The sequence below is a fragment of the Bos javanicus genome, chromosome 29, assembly GCF_032452875.1.
Source record: "Bos javanicus breed banteng chromosome 29, ARS-OSU_banteng_1.0, whole genome shotgun sequence".
Taxonomy (NCBI): domain Eukaryota; kingdom Metazoa; phylum Chordata; class Mammalia; order Artiodactyla; family Bovidae; genus Bos; species Bos javanicus.
In genome coordinates, this window is record NC_083896.1 from 37333399 (window position 1) to 37353014 (window position 19616).

Here is a 19616-nt window from a genome sequence, read left to right on the forward strand (position 1 = left end):
CAGGGATCGAACCTGTGTCTCCTACATTGGGCCACCTGGGAAGCCAAACATAAGGAAAGGGATTCCAGGGACTAACAGAGCCTGGCAGGCTACAGTCCGTGGGGTTGCAAAGACCTGGACACAACTGAGCACACACGCACTTATGCTTACCAGGTTACCAAAGAAGGAAATGACTCAGGAGCAGCACAGAGAAGAGAGACCTTGCAGGATGTGGGGAGAAAGAGCAGTCCCTCTGAGTGTCCACTCTCTCCAAATTTCTCATAACCCTGTCCTTCTGGGTTTTCTGGAGGCTTCATTATGTAGGTGTGATGGAACAGCCCACTGGCCCTGCCTGCGTGCTCAGTCAGCCCACTGACATCTGGTGATTAAGTTCAATCTCTAGCTCTACCTCATCCCTGGAGTTAGGGTTGGGGGAAGGGCTGAAAAACAAACCTCTAATCACTGGGTTTGTCGTTCCCTACCCCCACCCCCCCAACCAACCCCCATCCAGAGGTCAGAGGTGACCTGGGGCTTTCCAAATGTCACCTCATTAACATAACAAAAGACACCTTGCTTGCTTTCTTAATAGAAAATTCCGAGAGCTTTAGGAGCTCTGAGCTAGCAATGGGGACAAGAACCAAGTACATATTTCATATTATAAATCACAATATTACAGCACCAAAACAGGTGAAATTCAAATAAGGTCTGTAGATTAGTTAAGAGTATTGGATCAAATGATAATATCCTTTCAATCATTTTACCATGATTTTATAAGATTTTCCATGAGGGGATGCTGGGTGAAAGATGTATGGGAACTTGGCATTCTGCAACTTCTCTTTAAGCCCATCATTATTCCACACAGAAGCTTAAAACATAGATTCACTAAGCACCTATTCTGGACTGTTCTCTGGGCCAAGGAGACCCTGGTGAACAAGACCAGATGCTTCTCCTGGAGGTTGGGAGCTTGGTCTGCAGAAGGACAAGTAAGCAGGTCTTTTTAGTAGAGACAGTAAGACAGGACTACAGACACCTCGGGCTTTCCTGGTGGCGCAACAGTAAATAATCTGCATACAGTGCAGGAGTGAAGAAGGAAATGGCAACCCACTCCAGTATTCTTGCCTGGATAATCCCATGGACGGAGGAGCCTGGTGGGTTACAGTCCATGGGGTTGCAAAGAGTTGGACATGACTGAGCAACTTCACTTTCACTTTCACAATGCAGGAGACGTGGGTTCAATCCTTGGGTCGGGAAGATTCCCTGGAGAAGGGCATGGCAACCCACTCCAGTATTCTTGCCTGGGGAATCCCATGGACAGAGGAGCCTGGCAGGCTACATACAGCCTAAGGGGTAGCAAAGAGTCAGACGTGACTTAGCAACTGAGCGACTAACACACACACACAAGACACCATTCCATGAAGAGCAGCACCGAATAGGTGACAGCACACTAGAAGTGACTTCGAAGCTGAACTCGGAAGACTGGAGTTGATCAAATAAAAGACAGGCCCTTGGGAGTTCAATCTGGGGCCGTCCAGGCAGAGGGACAAAATATTCACAGGCGTGTCCTTCGGGAAAGGGCGTCCTGCAGGTGCTGAGGGGCAGGAAGATGGGCATGTGTGGTGGGGTGGGGCGGAGTGGAGAGAGAATGTGAAGGCGAGATGTGTTTATGAGAGAGAACGTCAGGGGAGCAGGACCCATTCATCAAAGTCCTCAGAAATCCCTGGGGAGATTGTGGGCACAGGAAGCACTTGGAGTGTTCCCAATGGGGCTTTAAAGTGAGATTTGAGATTTGGTAAAAGCTCTGAGGCTGCCAAGGAAGGGGAGGGAAGAGGGCAGAGTCGGAGGAGACAGAGCGGCTGAGAGGTCACGGAGGTGAGAGGACCTGCTGGAGTCAGCAGGTGACCACTGTGTCCGTCCACCCACTGCTGTCCCCAGAGAAGCGGAGGGATAGATGGGGTCCTCCTGTGGGTCAAGGTCCTGCTGGACACCCGACACCCAACCTGTACTCTAGGCCTACAGGAAGGGCATGTGAGCACAGGCCTCCCTGTGTCACCCACAGGGGACAGAGGCTCTGGGGTATGTGCACCTAGGTATGTGTGACCCCAGAGCTCATCCTTCCTTTACGGGAAAATGTCACAGGTAACCTGACATCTCTACAGACGCTGAGCACAGGTCAGCCTCACGAACAACACACAGAGCAAGGGGGGATGCCTCAGGGAACATGGGGGCAAAGAGTCTGCTCTTCCCAGTCACACACTGTTCTGCTTAGGGATTTAAGGAATGGTTTTAAATGATTTCTCTTTCAGATGTGTATACAGTTCTTTTCCACACTCAGCTGTGTTGCATGTTCAACTTAAACCCCAGTTCAAAGTTTTTCACAAGATGTTCTTGGATTATCCAAACTAAAGAGACCCATAAGGCAGAAATTCAAAACAAATTAGCCTCAAATTATGCAATTTCACATATGCAAGTCAGGGTCAAGCCTACAAATACATTCCAGGGTTGCTCGGAGTCATCCTAACACCTCCCTGATTTTCTAAATTAGGTTCTGGGTATCTGTCTTCAAGTCATCTCTCTGAGCTTTGATGACTCACTTCCATCCTCATCCACAAAGAAACCCCTCTTTCCCTCTGGCCATTTAATCCTCCCCTTCCAGGCTACATCACTTTCCAGATCTTTCCATCACTCATCCTTCTGTAGGCCCTTAGCTGTCTCTCTTGATAAAGGTGCCCTCATGGCCCCCACGGCTCTCCACGATCTGCTCAGCCTCAGAAAGGAATACACTTCTCATAGAACGACCTGCATCGACGCTTAGGGGTGCATTCATCTCCCAGAGCCTGCCCATGACAGACCCTGCTGAAGGGGATCTGTGTTCTGAAGGGGATCTGTGTTCTGCCCAGGGTAGCATCTATTCTTACCCACTTAGTCTTCCTGAGAATACGGGGCCCTGGCCTTCCCCAACCCCAAACACAGACAGTAACGATGAGTTCCTTTGGGGCCATGCCACTTAAGAAGAGAAAGACTTGGAGAGCATGTTTGTTACAGATTCTAAGGCTTTTTCAGATCTTTTCTGAAGGTCTGAAATGCTGGGCTGGATGAAGCACAAGTTGGAATCAAGATTGCAGGGAGAAATATAAATAAGTTCATATATGCAGAAGATACCACCCTTATGGCAGAAAGCGAAGAGGAACTAAAGAGTTTCTTGATGAAAGTGAAAGATCTTCTACAGCTGGGATGGACCCAGGTGGCAAGCAGGGACCATCCAGGGAGGGACACAAGCAGGGGATACGTTGGTCCCTCCTATTTTCATGATAACCATCTGTTCTCTGCATCAGTGTTCTTTCTTTTTAGGTCCCTTTTCCCCTGGGCTTTGTTTATTTTAGACTTTTTATAGTGAGAGAGTCAAGATTTGCTTTTGGTAAAAAATTACACCTCATTTGCTCTTGTAGACAAACGCAGTGCTTTGGAGAAGGCCTTAAGGGGAAGAGAGAATTGAGCTGTGTTGGTGTTCCTTCTCTCTTTCCTTCTCTTGATTCCTCCTTCTCCCAGTCTCCACCTCCTCCTTGAGACCCCAGGACCTTCCACCTAACAGGTCTTCTGAAGAGCAGTGGAGGAGCCCATCTGATCCAGAAAATTTTGTTCCCGGTTCTGGAAGCAGCAATACAAGGATTTGCCAAAAGGGCACGGAGCAAGTCGGATAAGAATCTCAAGAGGGAGGTATCAGAATCCTGCTAATCATGACAGTGTTTTGCTTTCAGAACTCCAAGTGCTTCACTCACATTAGCTAATCTCCTGTGGCAGGAGGTGCGATTACACCCAGCCTGGAGTTTATTTTCAAAGCCATCAGGCCACAAAAATTCCACTGGTCACAGCATTTACAGTGGCTCCTTTTCAGTGTCGAGTTCCCACTCCTTCCTCTTAAAAAGCCTCAGAACTGGTGGAAATACATCTGTCTCCTCTCTCTTTAAAAACTAAACGTGAGGGTTGGGAGAAGAGGGTTTCTCGTCCATGTACCACTTCCCATTTAAAAGACATCTGGGTTGTCCTTGCAGATGCTTATCCCATCACTTTGGCGATCACTCCACAAGGTCAAGTGGAGCTTAGGGCAGATGAGAAATGGAACAGCAGAGAGTCTCAGAAGTTGTGCCCAAGAGCACGTGGGGGAGCTGAGATTCGACTCTCGAGAACTCTCAGAGCAAACGACTGGCCACTTAGCCTCTACAGGAGTGGCTGCTTCTGTCTGAAACATGGAAGGAGTGGGCTCTATGGACAGCCTGTAGGTCCCTGACATCGGGGAGCTGGAGACCGCCCATCAGGGCACCCTCAGCACAAGACCTGGCACACGGATAGACTCATTGCGTAATCCTTTACGTGCGTGTTGTACGCGCAAGCGAAGTGGCTTCAGTCGTATCTGACTCTTTCAACCCCGTGGGCTGTAGCCCGCCAGGCTCCTCTGTCCATGGGATTCTCCAGGCAACAATACTGCAGTGGGTTTCCGTGCCCTCCTCCAAGGAATCTTCCTGACTTAGGGATCAAACCTGTGTCTCTTAGGGCTCCTTCATTGGCAGGCGGGTTCTTCACCTGGGAAACCCGCATATTCCTTTACTGCATTAATGAGTCTGTAGGTGGAAGGAATCAGGCTACAGACCAAGGATTCTAACTCTTCAACATGCAAAAATATGAACCGGGACAATGTGGTCCATAGATTATCCCCTTCACATCCCCTCTGGTCATGGGTTTCTTAGGACCCCAGTGCCCTCTTTACTCCCCACAGCCGTCGTACCCTGACAAAGCTTCTGTTTTCCAGGAAATGGCTGGTATTCCCATTTTCCTATTCGTTTTTTATTTAACACAGATTTGCCAGAGAGTAAGAGTAAGTGAAAGTTATGTGTTTTAGTGTCAAACACCCCTGATTGCCATTCCTGGCTGTCACTTATTACCTGTGTCATCTCAGGAAAATCGTTTAATGACTCAGAGCCTGCTCTTTCTCTGCAAAACAAGGACAGCACAGAATACCTCACAAGAGTGCTGTGTGGAGACTGGAGAGATGGGGTCCCCTGCTCATCACAGTCACTCGGGGACTCGGGCTGAGGCTGGCAGGTGGCCGAGTCAAAAGGGAAAGAGAGTGCCCATGTCTCTCATTGGAACTTTAAGTGGGTAACAGATCCACTTAGGTGTGATAGGCTAGGACCAGTCACATGGTATCACCCAACCACCCACCCACCACCAAGCATCTGGGAAGAACCCTTCTCATGGGTGCCAGGAAAGCAGAGAGCCAGAAATAGAAGCCAATCAGTGCAGCGTGCAAAGCGGCAGGTGCTCTGATGGGCGTGCTATAAGGACTGCATCCACACCAGCTCTATTTCACTTTGGCTCTCATATATAAAATGTTGTATATGTATTGTTTAGTATATTCAGGAGTGTTCATGGCTGAAAATTCATTGAGGTATTGTAATCTCCCTTTCAGAAGTACCCACAGTTTAAGTGAAGATTTGTTGGGGGTGTGATATTAAACCTCAAGGAACAAATCTCTCCAAGAAGTGGAAAGATTCAGAGAGCGTCCAGAGGAGGCAGGGTCTGGCCAGGTTTGGGTGTGCGAGTGGTATCTAAGCACGGGGCACAGAGCACCCCAGGTCTTTGCTTCCACCCTGTGGATTGATTTGCTATTTGCTCGTCTGTTATTCATCGACTGTTTACTGAATGCTCTAATGTGCCGGGCACCAGGGCTCTGGCATTGAGGACCATAGAGCCTGCCTTCAGACACTGCACTTTAGAGAAGAAGACACAAGAATGGCAAGTAAGTGGTGGTAACTGTTATCTGTGAAGAAGCAGAGAAAGGGGTATCGGACATGCAGGGGTTCACAGGGTGGGAGTGTGCGCAGCCACGCTCTGTCTGGGGTGCAGAGGACAGAGAAGAAATCGAGGAAGCAGGTCCTTGGAGACCTGGGTGAAGAGCACCCCTGACGGAGGGGCTTCAGGACCAGGGGGGAGCGCCGTGGTGGAGAGAACAAGAACTGGGGGCGAGGTATAGGAGCTTCGTTGGTTCTGCTACGGATTTGCGCTGGTTTGGGGGCCAGATGACTAAACAATGTGATTGTGGGGATGGGCTAGGGGCTGGAGTGCCTGGCTTTGAACCAGCTCAGCCCCTTACAGATAGATGAGCCAGCAAGAGTCAGTTAGCCCCTCCAAGCTTCCATCATGCCACCTTTAAATACGGGGAGGAACTCATCCTTCATGCCCTCTTTGGGAGGATTGCTGCTGCTGCTGCTAAGTCGCTTCAGTCGTGTCTGACTCTGTGCGACCCCATAGACGGCAGCCCACAAGGCCCTGCCGATCCTGGGATTCTTAAATGAGTTAATTTACGCAGAGCACTGAAAACAGGGCGGAACCACCTCTGAGGAGCCCAAGCTGACAGTAGCAATTTCTATGAGAGCAAGTTGCTTCTCCTCTATGGGGTCCACGCCCCTCCCCACCCTGCCCACTGCGACTTTGTCCAACACAGGGCTTGTCCTTTTTGTTCCTGAGTCCTGAGCCCATCTGGTCCTACAGTATGGCTTTAATTTATGTTAGGTAAACGCATGGAAAATCGAGGAAGCTGTGGGCAGAGAGAATGAATGACTTCCTTCCAGGCCTCCCAGCAAAGCATCTGTGCAGTGAGAACCCGAACCCGAGAACCCAGTTCCTCATCTGGAGCTTTCCACCAACTCAGGCTCATAGGGCTTGGCTGTGCTTGTGGGGCGGGGAAGCTGCATGTGGCGGGTCATGGCAGCATCTCCTCGGGGATTGCCCTCCCCACGCAGGGACGCCACTTGCCCAGACAGGGTGCTGCCCACCTGCCCAGTGGGGATCGCTCCCTGCTGGTGGCTGAGCTAACAGTGCCACCTGCTGGCCTCGAGGCCCTGGCTATGGCCTGACTCCGGAGGTCTCGGGCTACCTCTGGTGGGCGTTCAGAAGTAGCGCAAACGTGGCTTGGCTATTCCCAGGGCACGATGAACCATGATGTCCCTGGGCTCTTTGCCATCTTTGATGTTTGCATTATGCTGTGGGCCCACGCTGGAACCAAGCCTAGAAAGCAAGGCTTCATAACAGCTTAGGAGGCAGGAGACCAGAGACACAGGATGGAACAAGATCTCAGGCCCAGGGAACACAGCATGCTCCCTGGTGACAGAAGGCCCCTCAGAGTGGCACACAGCCTTGAGAAAGGTGGTGATGCTAAGAACTGTAAAGAATGATGGATAGGAGCTGGGAAGTGAAAAGAGGAGGAGGGAAAGGAAGGGGTGCTTGTCTGACTCCTCCTCCAGGACTGAAATCACTGACGGGATATGGGAGAACAGCAGGCGCAGTGTAGACGGCCTCTCCCCAGGGGAAGGTCCGCAGCAGTCACCCTTGTCTGAGCTGTTCAGGAGACACTCAGCCCTGGGTCTCCCCTCCTGGCCATCATGTCATTGACTGTCACTGATGGCTCTGGCTGGGGCTCAGCCTCGACTCCCAAGTCAGCCATACTAGAATCTCCAAGAGGCTTGAGAAGGCCAACCCAGCTTGAAAAACACTTCCCTGAAAGGCTTATTTTGTTTTGGGGCAGGTCTCATGCCAATCTGCCCTGCCAAGAAATGATTGCTGTTGAACTGTTGGTTTTCATTGCTGTCAAACATAATTTTACATGCAGAGCAAGATGGGGGAGTCACCCTCCAGGGCCAGCTGGGAGAGAAGGCTTTGATAGGCTGGGAGTTTCTTAGAAACCTCTAGAGAATTTCTTTAAAAGGAACATCAAGAATGGCTGATGTCTGATGAGCAGAGCAGGTGCACCCCTTACTGCAGAACTGAGCGGGTTGCGTCCATCTAAAATACCCACGGTGAGATTCCACAGGTGTCTGGGGAGAAGGGCAGACGGAGGGTGGAGTCCCAGGCACAACTTAGCTTTTGGCTTACGCTTGCATTTCTTCTATTCCAATTGCAGACAATCTTGCAGGGTCCTGCCGGACACACAAAAGTGGGGAAGAATGCAGAAACAAGACTGAAGGCAGGAGGAGAAGGGGTGACAGGGGATGAATGGTTGGATGGCATCACCAACTCAATGGATATGAGTTTGAGCAAGCTCTGGGAGATGGGGAAGGACAGAGAAGTCTGGTGTGCTGCAGTCTGTAGGGTCGCAGAGAGTCGGACACAACCGAGTGACTCAACAACAACAAAGCTTACTGAAGGGACTCTGGGCAGTACAGAGGCTTGCTTTTCAGTCAACATACCTGGAGGCAATCGGAGGTGAAATTTGATGCTGCTGGCCTTGTTCTCTTGTCTGTTTTGTTTTTCATCTTAGTAAAAATTATTTGCATGCAAAACCAGTAGAAAATTGACAGGTCAGAATCTGTTCAGAAGAGTTGCCATGTCAGACCCTGTTTTAGAAAGAGCTGATGGCTGGAAGTCAAAGACACTGATTTTATGAGTGTTCACTGCAGCCCTTCTCCCGCCCTGGGACTCAGTTTCCTACTCTATACATTTGGGGATTGACCAGCTTTCAAAGACCTTTATAGTTCTTATGCTCTTTGGTTCTTTAAAAGGAAGCCTTAGATCATTTGGGGGTTGATTACCCATCACATTAAGAGATAATTTATATCGGTTCTTACTTTACAAAGAAACATTCATCTGCTCATGCATTTTCTCACCCATTTGTTCAGTGAGGAGTGAGTACCTATAGCATTCCATCACTGCTATGGGCCAGCACGCAGGACTAGTTGGGGAGAAAGCCAGGTCTTGGCCCTCCTGGAGCTTGCAGTCTTATGGGAGTCAGTCACACACAACAAAAAATTGAAACATTTGCAGTGTCACGAAGTAATCTATTGTGTGAGCTAATGCAATGACTGTCAGTTGGTAGTAAGTGCTAAGAACAACACAGCAGGATGGGATTATGTGGTAAAGACAGCTATTTTCCAGCCCGCCTGCTCAGGAAAGTCCTGTCTGAGAAGAGAAGACGGCATTTGGCGAGAGAAACAATGGACAAGGGAATGAGCCCTGGACATGCCAGCAGACAAACGGGCCAGAGGCCTGATGTGAGCACGGGGTCCCTGGCGGAGGTGGGGAGGCTGTGAGGGGAGATGAGCCTGATCCCTGGATCTCACCTCAGGATTCCACGCCAGGTGTGATGGGCTGCCATTGGTGCGTTCTTCAGAGTCAGTGGTGTGAGCACCTTGCGTGGCACTGGGGGCACTGAGAGATAAAATACAGCCTTCGCGGGGAAGGGCCTCAAAGCTGGCCTCGTGCCCGCAGGTGATGGTAAAAGACAGTGGCAGGAGATGCGTGGGATGGAAGCAGCCACTCAAGACAGGAGCACCTCTGGGACCTGGAGGCCAGGCTTCCTACACCTTGCCTGGCAGAAGGCGCGGCTCCTGGACTACGAAGAGGCTCGAGGGGACATCCGGAGGGAGTTTGCAGGGGCTGAGCAGGAGTAGGGGCAATGGCTTGGCTGCCGCTGCAGTTCTCACAGAGGAGGAGGGGAGCGAGGCTGGCCGAGCACAGGGCCCAAGCACCCTCTGCCCCCGGCTGCTCTGGAAGGGCTGCTCCTCAACCCAGGAGATCACCAGGCCCAAGGGGCCACACTCTGCTGCCTTCTCTTGCACACGAGCAGTGGGTGGTCCCCCTTGAGGCCTAGTCCTCACCAAGAAAGGGGTGGTTCCTCGTTGACCCCCAGGCCCCACCTGCCCTGCGGGTGACGCCATCACACCGGGGCCCCGCTAATGAAAGAGAGGGGCTCAGCTCGGCCGTGAGCCATGTCTTCCATCATGTGACTGGCTGCTCGCCGCCCTCCAATCCAACCTTCCAGAAACTCAAGGGCCTCCCACTAGGGTCCACCTGTCTGCAAACCGACGTGATTGTCCCCAAGTGAGCCTGTGGCACCTCGGCCTGTGCTCCCCGTCTGCTCTCGGTGGGAGGCTCACAGACCCCAGTTTACTGGGCACAGATTGGAGCTCAGGCCATCTGTCCACCGAGAGCTGGGATGTGCCACGCTGCCCGGGGCCCGGGACCAGCCGCCTGAGCTGGGCCTGCCAGCACCACCATCTGTGAGATGAAGTCTCTCCATTTCGGGACTGTGACATAGTTCCATCAGACCTGGATTCCAGGCTGAGATCAGGGTGGCAGCAGAGAAACCTGAGCTGTGGGGAGACATTCTCAGGCTCGAAACTCACAAACCCGGGAGGGAAAGGCACTTGATCAGAAAACGACACCATTCGGGTTATTTTAATGCCCCGGATTTGCGCTGCCCTTTCAGTGGAGCCCCTTCTGTCGCGGGGCTCTGCTGCCAAGTGACCCTGGGGCAGGTGACGTTCACTTGTTTTTCACTGAAGAACAAGGTCATGTCTGGCTCCCGAGCTGTGGTTCTGTCTGCGGTTTTCGAGCACACGCCGTCCACTCGGACAGAGGCACACACTGGGATCTGAGGTTTTGCGGCTGCCGGCCTTTGTGGCTGCCGGCCTGGTGTGAGCAGGCGGAGAACGCTCTTCCCTCCTCCAGGACAACTCCCCTAAAGGTCTCCCCGTCTCAGGCCCTGTGGTGCTGAACACCATCTGGGCAAGTTTGCGGACCGCTTGAACTTGCAACTAAGGGGAAGGGATGGTGGTCCCCTACTCGGGGAGCCCACCCCAGTCTTCCTCATAGAATATCAAATGTGGAGTCAAGGATAAGAAATATCACCTGTTTAAGGTTTACATGTAATCTTAAGTTGATGTCCGCATTGATTGATCAAAGAGACAATTAGACTAGGGACAGCCAATCGGTCCACAAAGACTGGTAAGCTGATACAGGAGAAAAATTTAGGGACTAAAGAGAAAGCAATTTTTGAGTTGCATAAGAAAGGAAAAATGCCAGAGATATGAAGTCTTTTTAAACCTTTTTTCCCCTGTTATTATTTACTTGGTTTTGTTTTTACGGAAAGGGCTTCAGAAATAAACACGGGGAAGGAATTGGGTGAGGCAAACAACTGGTTCAGGCTGCTTGCTATGAGCGAGACTAGATGAGGAAAATTCCTGTCACATCTAGCAAGACTAGATGAGGAAAATTCTGTAGCGGGAAACCGCTACAGAAACCCTAATCTTACACAACTCTCAGGTCTGTCCACCCCAGCATAGGGCATTCCTCCAGAGTGCAGGCCTACCGAGACACAAGCTCTGGCCTCGCTCCTCTCCAGACTGCTGCAGGGAAGAGCACAGCCCGGCACTTCAGGCCACAGACACTACTGCCATCTCCATACACACATACTTACTGCCCCCTTCTCTCTCCAGACAGCTCTCACCTGGCCAGTAAATGCCACGTGCCACTCACAAGCCATCTGCACAAGGCACTGTGCAAGGGGATGACTTATGTCTCCAGCATTAGGACAACAGCTTCTTCTATCTCGTCCAAACAGAATGCTGGAAAGGAAACACTCGGGTCCTCACCCTTATGCAGGATGTAGGAAGTGCAGGGAACAGATCTGGTATTAATTACCCAGGGTTCTACCCTGAGTAAGTGGTTAATCCCGAAGAGGTTTACACTGAAGGCTGCCCAATCCGCCCCGGGGTGGATACACACCAGACTGGCTCCTGAGACTGCCCCACATCATGTGTCGTGCACATGTGCACTGGCCCAGGGGCAGACTTGGTTCCACAGCAGACGGGGGCCCCCTTCCATGGGCCTGCTCTGAGATAGCACGTGACCCAAGCTCTAGGTTGTCTAGGGTTTCCTCCTTTCCCTGAAATGCGTCATTGTTTAATCCTCAGACTGAACTTCCTCCTTCACCTGCTGTTGCCCTCTTTCAAGTCATGGCCTAGAGGCTCCTACTGGGGCCCAGAAACAGCAGGCGACTTTATCCCCCAGGGCCGACACGCTGACCTGCAGCTACTCCGGACGTCTTAGATTCCTGAGTTTTCATTCTGATGGCAGCTGCCCAGTTTTGATTTGTGCTTGGGCTCACAGTCACAGCAGTGAATGCGGCGGGGAAGACAGCAAACACCTGTGAGAGTGACGCGGCATTTCCGTACTCCTTTTCTTGTGGTTATTATTGCATCTCTGAAGGGTCTTCCTTGCAGCATCTTAGACGTGACTTAAACTATCAGAGAAGGTATGAAATAAAAAATTTTAGGTCTGGGACCAAAGGATTTCCAGAAAGCAAATGGAAGAGAAAGCTGTTTGTCCTCACCATAATTGCACTTCTGATGAATTTGCATCTGGGACAGGAAGCAGTTGAGGCTATTACTTGCAGGCAAATTTTTGTCTTCCAATCCCAGTAAGGTAAAGAGCAGGTGAAGGTGGAGGACTTGGAATGGAGACAGGGTATGCTGGGTGTTTCTGTGGCTGGCTAATCTTAAAAACCACTTTCAAATCAGGACCAATTTTCCTGAAGAAGCACATTGCTTTAGAACCTTATCGGCCTACACACTTGGACTGCAAACAGTACTGTTATAAAGCTGTGTGGGTTTTGGCACAGGAAATAGGAAAATGAACTTCTTTCGTGCGATACTTGCTTTAGAATGAAGATGTAAGGTCCTAAAAGTGAAAATTTGCTTCCCCCTCATTCCTATTTTGTCCCCAGCAAATTCTTCTTTCATTCAACTTATTCACATATTCTGCCTCCTAAAAGTTGATGAGTACAATGTCCTTAATCGAGTGAGCATCAGTGACTATTGTGCACCAGGCAGACAGGAGGGTTGAGGAGGCACCAGCGTGTAACAGGAACAGAAAAGGAATGATGCTCCTTGACCTCAAAGAATTGTAACCTGTCGCTGAAGACCCCACATCTACGCACATTGATCTGAGAGGCAGTGTAGGTAACTCTGAGTTATCCAATCAGATAAAGCTTCGAGGAGGAGGTGGCATGTGAATCAGCTCTCACGATGGAAGGTGCCCACCTGTGCAGAGCTGGAGTAAGGAAGGGAACACACCTGAGCACAGAGCATGTGACAGAGGACGGAAGTAGGCAAGAGCAGAGCACAGGCCCCTAGACTTCTGAGAGACCATCTCCACAACCCATTCTGTCCCCGAGTAAAAGCCCTACCACCCACCCTGTCCACACAGTTCTCCCAGAGACACACGGAGCCCTGATGAAAGGGACCCTCACTTTTCTCTAAAGAACCTGGCTTGCCACCCCTGGGTTGACTTGGGACTCCCCATGTCTTTGTAAAGGACAAAAACTCCAAAGAAAGGGTTGCTTTTTTTTCTTAATAAGGTCTGTTCTCCCTAACAGCAAGATTTGAGATGAAACGCAGACATTTTGCTAAATCAAGGCTCATCTTTTTGATAGCAATGAGTGGCAGAATGGTTCTTTATCAAGGAGCATAGGCAAAAGGTCTGATGCCCCGGGCTGATGGATCACCATGCAATGCTACCAGGCACAGAGAAATCACAGCTTCTGTGTTCATGTGAGTGCCTTTATCTGCAATTTCAGACTTTTGTGTTTGTCTATCTTGGTCTTCACCCTCATGGATTAATCCAAGTATCTGGCCCGCTTGATTGCCACTCTCTCTTGTTGCAGCCATGAAATTAAAAGATGCTTACTCCTTGGAAGAAAAGTTATGTCCAACCTAGATAGCATATTCAAAAGCAGAGACATCACTTTGCCAACAAAGGTCCGTCTAGTCAAGGCTATGATTTTTCCAGTGGTCATGTATGGATGTGACAGTTGGACTGTGAAGAAGGCTGAGCGCCGAAGAATTGATGCTTTTGAACTGTGGTGTTGGAGAAGACTCTTGAGAGTCCCTTGGACTGCAAGGAGATCCAACCAGTCCATTCTGAAGGAGATCAGCCCTGGGATTTCTTTGGAAGGACTGATGCTGAAGCTGAAACTCCAGTACTTTGGCCACCTCTTGTGAAGAGTTGACTCATTGGAAAAGACTCTGATGCTGGGAGGGATTGGGGGCAGGAGGAGAAGGGGACCACAGAGGATGAGATGGCAGGATGGCATCACTGACTCGATGGAGTCTGGGTGAACTCCGGGAGTTGGTGATGGACAGGGAGACCTGGCGTGCTGCGATTCATGGGGTCACAGAGTTGGACACAACTGAGTGACTGAACTGAACTTGCTCATAATAATAGAGTGCAACAGTAACATGGAACACACAGGGAAGAAAGGAAAAGTCAAAAGTATGCACATGGCCATATAAAAAATAAACAAGGAGGATTGTAGCCCACCAGGCTCTTCTGTCCATGGAATTGTTCAGGTAAAAATACTGGACTGGGTTGCCATTTCCTCCTCCAGGTTATCTTCCCAACTCAGGGATCGAACCTGGTCTCCTGAATTGTAGGCAGATACTTTACCATCTGAGCCACCAGAGAAGCCCTTACTGTATAGCACAGGGAACTGTATTATCTTGTAATAAACTATAATGAAAAGAATCTAAACCTTAAAAATGGATGTATTCATATAACCAGATCATTCTGCTGTACAGCTGAAAGTAGTAATATTGTTAACCAGCTATACTTCAATTTAAAAAATGTCAAAGTGTGGACTGCTTACGTAAAAGCTGCAAATTTACCTTCTTAATCCTTATAACACTTCAGTGTTAAATTAGTCTGCATCTCCTAAACACTGACCAGTGACAGAGAGCCCTATTTGGAATTAGAATAAGTAGACAAGGTCACTTATGGTTTTCTAAGTTTGATTCTATTATTTTCTTTCATTTTCCCCCTCCCAACCCTCTACATCCTAGAAATGGTGTGCTAGTGACTCATACAGAAGCGCTTGTAGGTAAGGTTTGAAGGATCAAGATGTGCGGAGAAATTAGATTTTGTCGTGTTGGTGAAGACATCAGAGCCAGTAGTTTTCTGTATCCTGTCACGTTTGTTTTCGTTTCCAAAAAAGCCGAGTTCAAAAGTACTTTCAGACCAGAGACAGGTGAGAAGCGAGAGGGACGTGGCAGGAGGGCTCAGCGAGACTGAGTCAAGTGCAGGGTGTCTGTCCAGGTGACTGTCGATGCCCACACCTCCTCCACTGCATTGAGCTTGCCCTGCCTCCAACCCTGTTGCTGGTCACGGCAGGAAAAAGGTGTGACGATCCACATTTGCTTCTGACTGGATATTCTTCTGGGTTTGTTTTTCTGCCACCACCTTTAAACCAGACCCTGCCACCTTTGCTAGGTATCAGGCAAGTCTGAGGGTCTAGACATGTTTGGGGTGCCTCCCCTCACTGGCTGTCTCCTGAGAGACACTGTTTTGTGTGAAGCACACCCTCACCCTTTACACCACAGTGAGGCAGGTTTGCTGTCTGGAATTCACCCTGCAGTGGTTTCGTTCTCTGGTCCACAAAGGCAGTGTCAGCGGGCACTGCCCTGTGATTTTTGGCTCTCCCGGCGGAAACAGAGCTGCTAAGTTATGGCACAGCCTGCCCAGCTGGGCTCCCACGCCCACAGCATCGTACTTTCCCTTCCTCCCAGGTTCCCATTGTCATCTGTATCTAGCAGGGCTGGCTCACCTTCCTCCCTTATCCTAAGGAAACACACCCTCCTGCTCCGGAGCACAGGAAGACGAGAAGCAGCAGGTTCCAAGGAGGCTCCCCAAGACTGGCATCTCCGCTGCTCCCCCAACACAAGGGAGCAGGGAAGCCATGCCACCGACATGGCACAGCAGGGCCTGCTGTTACACCCGAGCTCTTTCTGTGCTCAAAAGGGCGGTAACCTTTCTGTCCCCTTTTCTAAGAAATCAGAGTCTCCGTGAAGGCGAGCTTCCCAACGTATCTTCATCCTCTGCCAAGAGGCAGAGCGAGGATTCCGATTGGGGTTTTACCACCTGAAGTTCACTACACTCCACAGAGCCTGAAGCCACTGTATATGTCAGCAGTGGGGATGGGCTGGGAGCACTCAAGGGGTCAGAATGACGCAGGCAGGAGTCAAGTCTCCAGGGGCAGGACCAAGCAGGGCTGATTGTGTGCGTGATCAAGGCCCAGGACTGCTGATGAATGCTCCCCAGATTCTTTCATGACCCCCACCACGCGGCTGGAATGGACCCCAGGTTCCAGGCACACCGCGCCCTCTCCCAGCCCAGGAGGCTCCAGCCTCACCCTCCCCACACGCTGGGCTTGCCTGGTGCCATACTGCTTATTTTTAAAATTTCTAAACTGCAATAAAATACACATAAAATTCAGCATTGTAACCATTGTTCAGTGTACAGTTCAGCAGTGCTACATATACTACATATACGTGAAAACAGATCCCCAGAGCTCTTCTTCCCGAGCAGCTGAAACCCCCGCCCCTCTGCCCCATGACCGCCTTCTGTCCTGTAAGCCCGACCACTCCAGGCACCTCAGGGAAGTGGGTCACACAGGAGGTGTCTTTCGGGGGGGGCTACTCTCCATGTCTTCACCCATGGTTCACTGTTGCATCTGAACTCCCCATGCTTTCACAGGCTAACTCTTATTAATCCTTTAAGAGTCAGTTCAGATAGAATTACCACCTCAATTAAGTGACTTTAATATTCAGTGGTGCATTAACAGCACCCAAGTGGAGCTGTCTGGGTTCTAACCCCTCGACACTCCAGGTGTGGCTAAAGGCCTACATTCTTGCTGGCTACCCCTGGGAGCTTAACACGCAGCTCCCCAGGCCTCTACCCTGGCTCTAGGTAATTCTCACGCGTACTTGACTTCAGCAAGCACTGCTAACTCACTAGGATGAGGTCTGTGGCCTACTTCCAGACTAAACCCAGCAGCTGCCGTGGCGTGTGAACAGAGCTTCAGGGTACTCGGAGCTCCGGGCCCATCACAGGAGCACATGCTGTGGCTGCCCAGGCCCCCATGGGAGAGCTGAATGGCTGCAGCAGAGACCACCGCGTGGCCACATGGCCCTGACCAAGGAGTCTGCCAGACCACAGGCTCCTCACAGGTGAGAACCCGCCCTCTGGTAGACTGAACAGTGGTTCTGCGTGTGGGCTCTGCCATTTCCTCAAGCACCTGTGACCGGTCCCCACCTCTATGCCTCATGTGCCCGTGAAGTGGGAACAGAGCAGAACCACCTCCTGGGGCTGACGTGTGGGTGAGGGAAGGTGAAGCATGTGAAGAGCTTCAGGTGGCATGTTTGGCAAACCTCACTCTTAAGTTAAGCACAGGGGGGCTTTGGTGGTGTTTGCAGAATGAGCCCTGCAAGAGAGACTCTTCAACAACACCCGACCTCTGCTTCTTCCTTGCTAACATCTATTTTCTCAGGTATCTAACCTTCCTGGCGAGTGACCTCCCCAGGAGGAAACACTACTAGGAGCCAATCGTGTTCAAGCATCCTCAACGTCATGGATTGGCTCAGGGCGGGTGGTTTTGGCAATGAGTCCTGAGGACTCTTGAAGGGCTTCTGGAAAACTGTTTCCTCATTTTTTAAAAGAAAACCTGGGGGAGACGCCCCCATTCTTTCAAGGATATTGTCATACGTGGATGTGATGCCCTGAACTGCAGCAACTGTGAAGGCTGGTGGCCTGAAGATGAGCTAATGTGTTTACAAGGCAAAACAAAAAGATGGGAAGAATCTGGGCCCTCGATGAGGTCCGAGATGCTGCATCCGCCAACCCGGGGCCTCACCTACTCAGGGACTGGTTTGATGGAAAAAAACAAACGTTTAGTAATTTCAGCCTAAAGCATCCTAACCCATAGAGCCAGAGACCACGTTGACACACGATTTTACTCTGCCCAGGACCTAACATCTGCTGTCGGGCGCCATAAGCAGAGGAGAGTGGAAGCTGGGAATGAACGGTCAGAGGCGGGAGGGTGACAGGAGAAGCAGGAATGTTCCAGGCTAGTGCTGACTGTCTTGTTCTTCACTCGTCACGGCGGAGTGACCTGCTGTGCTGGGTGGGTGAAGGCAGACAGGGAAGGCCACAGAGGCCAGCATGCACTTGCTCTTGGGGAGGGGCTGGTACAGTCTGTAGTGCAGCCCTCTCTCAGGAAAGGGTGGAGGGGTGGGGTGGCCCCCCGGAGCTTCGGCAATCTGCCCTTCAGGGACGCAGCTTCCTAGGGCAGCAGCCGAAGTCACGTCCTCTGCAGGCCGAGGTGCTGGGCAACACCGGTGAGCGTGGAGAGCCTTGAGAAGCGGCTCCCTCTGTGGGCTGTGGGGACGCTTGAGAGACCAGTGCTTTGGCTTTCAAGAGTACTCCTGGATGGATTGTGTTTCCTGGTGGGAAGAGAGAACTCAGAAGACTGTCTTCTCCTCCAAGAAAACCCAGCTGTGGTGCTTTTCCCAGTCTCCCTGGAGCCTGCATGGGGGTGGGGGGTATGGGGGGTCAGGTGCACGTGTGCACAGGCCAGGCTACCGGCAAACAGTGTCAGGAAGGAGGGCAAGGGGGCGGGGGTGGCTCATTCCTCTCCCCCATGGCTCCCTTTTCCAGAGGAACTAGGATCCACCCACCAGCAATAGTCCACACACAAGGAGGCATGGAAATGGATGTGTGTGCAATGGTGCATATACGCCCATTGCCTGCTACAGACCAAGTGTGTGTGTGTGTGTGTGGCAGGAGGGAGGGGGGACGTTGCCGCTGAGACCCTAGGCCTTCTGAGTATGGCCCTGTTCCAGAGGGTATGGTCTTCTGCTTGGTCTCTGGGTGGCAGAGTGATCCTCTCTTCCTAACCCTCGAAGAAACGGGACAATGGCCTCTGGCTAAGGGGAGATGCCCGTCTTCCTGGGGTGTCTGCGGTGGAGCTGGTTACGGCAGACTCCTCGGCAGAGGCACTGAGCTCTAACAATTCCAGGATGATGTCCCAGAGGCAGTAAATCAAATGCCTGAAACAAACAAAAAGAACAACTTGGGGGAAGGTCTGGCTAGGTCTCAGGACACCAGATCCTGTTGATGACATTTATCTCACCTCCCCATTGCCCGCTACTGATATCCTCAGTGGACTGCAATGTCTCGGCTGTAAAATAAAAGTCTGCTGAACTAAAGAAGGCTAGGATTGCAACAAAGGTGGAAATGGTACTTGAGACTGGATTTAAGGAAATCCCCTATTTCTTTACATCTAGCATGTTGGCACTGCTCTGAAGAGCTCTGAGCGAGGGGAATCCCTGTAGTAACGACTTACTAGGAACCTTCAGGTCACCTGTGATGAGGCAGACAGGACTTGAGGAGTGAGAGTTCACAGACAAAATGTGCTCAGGGCAGGGCTGAGGGGAGGGAGCGTGCTCTCAACACCAGCGGGATTCTCCATCCCCCGGCACCGGCCAGGGGATCATGACCTCTCTGTGCTGAGGACTGCCAGGGCCTTCTCAGGAGCTCCCACGGGGGCCTGCATAGAGTTCTTCCCAATGCAAACAGTGGCTGGTCCCGCCAGCTCCCGACCAACTGACCCCTGCTCGGAAGCCAGGGAAACGGTCGTTGCACCTGCAGCCGGGGCCCAGGGCAGGGAGACACTGCGGTTCTAGTCTTCTCAGTGCAGCCGTTTAACCAGAAGCCCGGGACCCTCTGAGACCAGAGACAGCTTCCGCGGTGCCCACCTGTTGATCAGGGGCTGCTGCAGTGACTCCAAGACCAGACTCCAGCTCAGCCGGCATTTGTTCTCCCCAAGGATTTCTACGATGACATCTGAAGAGGAAAGGTGGACATGGTTTTAGTTCACCACGAAGCCTTAGCCTCTGCAAGGACTGTCTCCTCAGGATGTCTGCTGTCTTTATTCACACTGGGTACTTCTGGCACATCTCTGAACCACACAGACA

The 19616-nt window shown here is 51.2% G+C and overlaps 1 protein-coding gene and 1 long non-coding RNA gene across 3 annotated transcripts in view; one reads left to right on the forward strand and one right to left on the reverse strand.

Moving 5' to 3' along the window:
- The first annotated feature begins 3199 nt into the window (after window positions 1–3199).
- Window positions 3200–14334, forward strand: LOC133241245 (uncharacterized). Of its 2 annotated transcripts, XR_009734568.1 has the most exons (4): window positions 3200–7829; window positions 7934–8235; window positions 8905–9020; window positions 9238–14334. It is a non-coding gene; the product is annotated as an uncharacterized LOC133241245 (long non-coding RNA). The 2 variants fall into 2 exon arrangements; XR_009734567.1 differs by having other exon boundaries at window positions 7934–9020.
- A 3241-nt stretch (window positions 14335–17575) lies between these two features.
- SNX19 (sorting nexin 19) overlaps window positions 17576–19616 on the reverse strand; it is a 32717-nt gene continuing 30676 nt past the window's right edge. The window contains exons 10-11 of the mRNA XM_061406489.1: window positions 19398–19485; window positions 17576–18689 (exon numbers count right to left, since the gene is read on the reverse strand). Of these exons, the coding sequence (XP_061262473.1) occupies window positions 18533–18689; window positions 19398–19485 (245 nt within the window). The 3' untranslated portion in view covers window positions 17576–18532. The remainder of the gene's footprint in view (window positions 18690–19397; window positions 19486–19616) is intronic.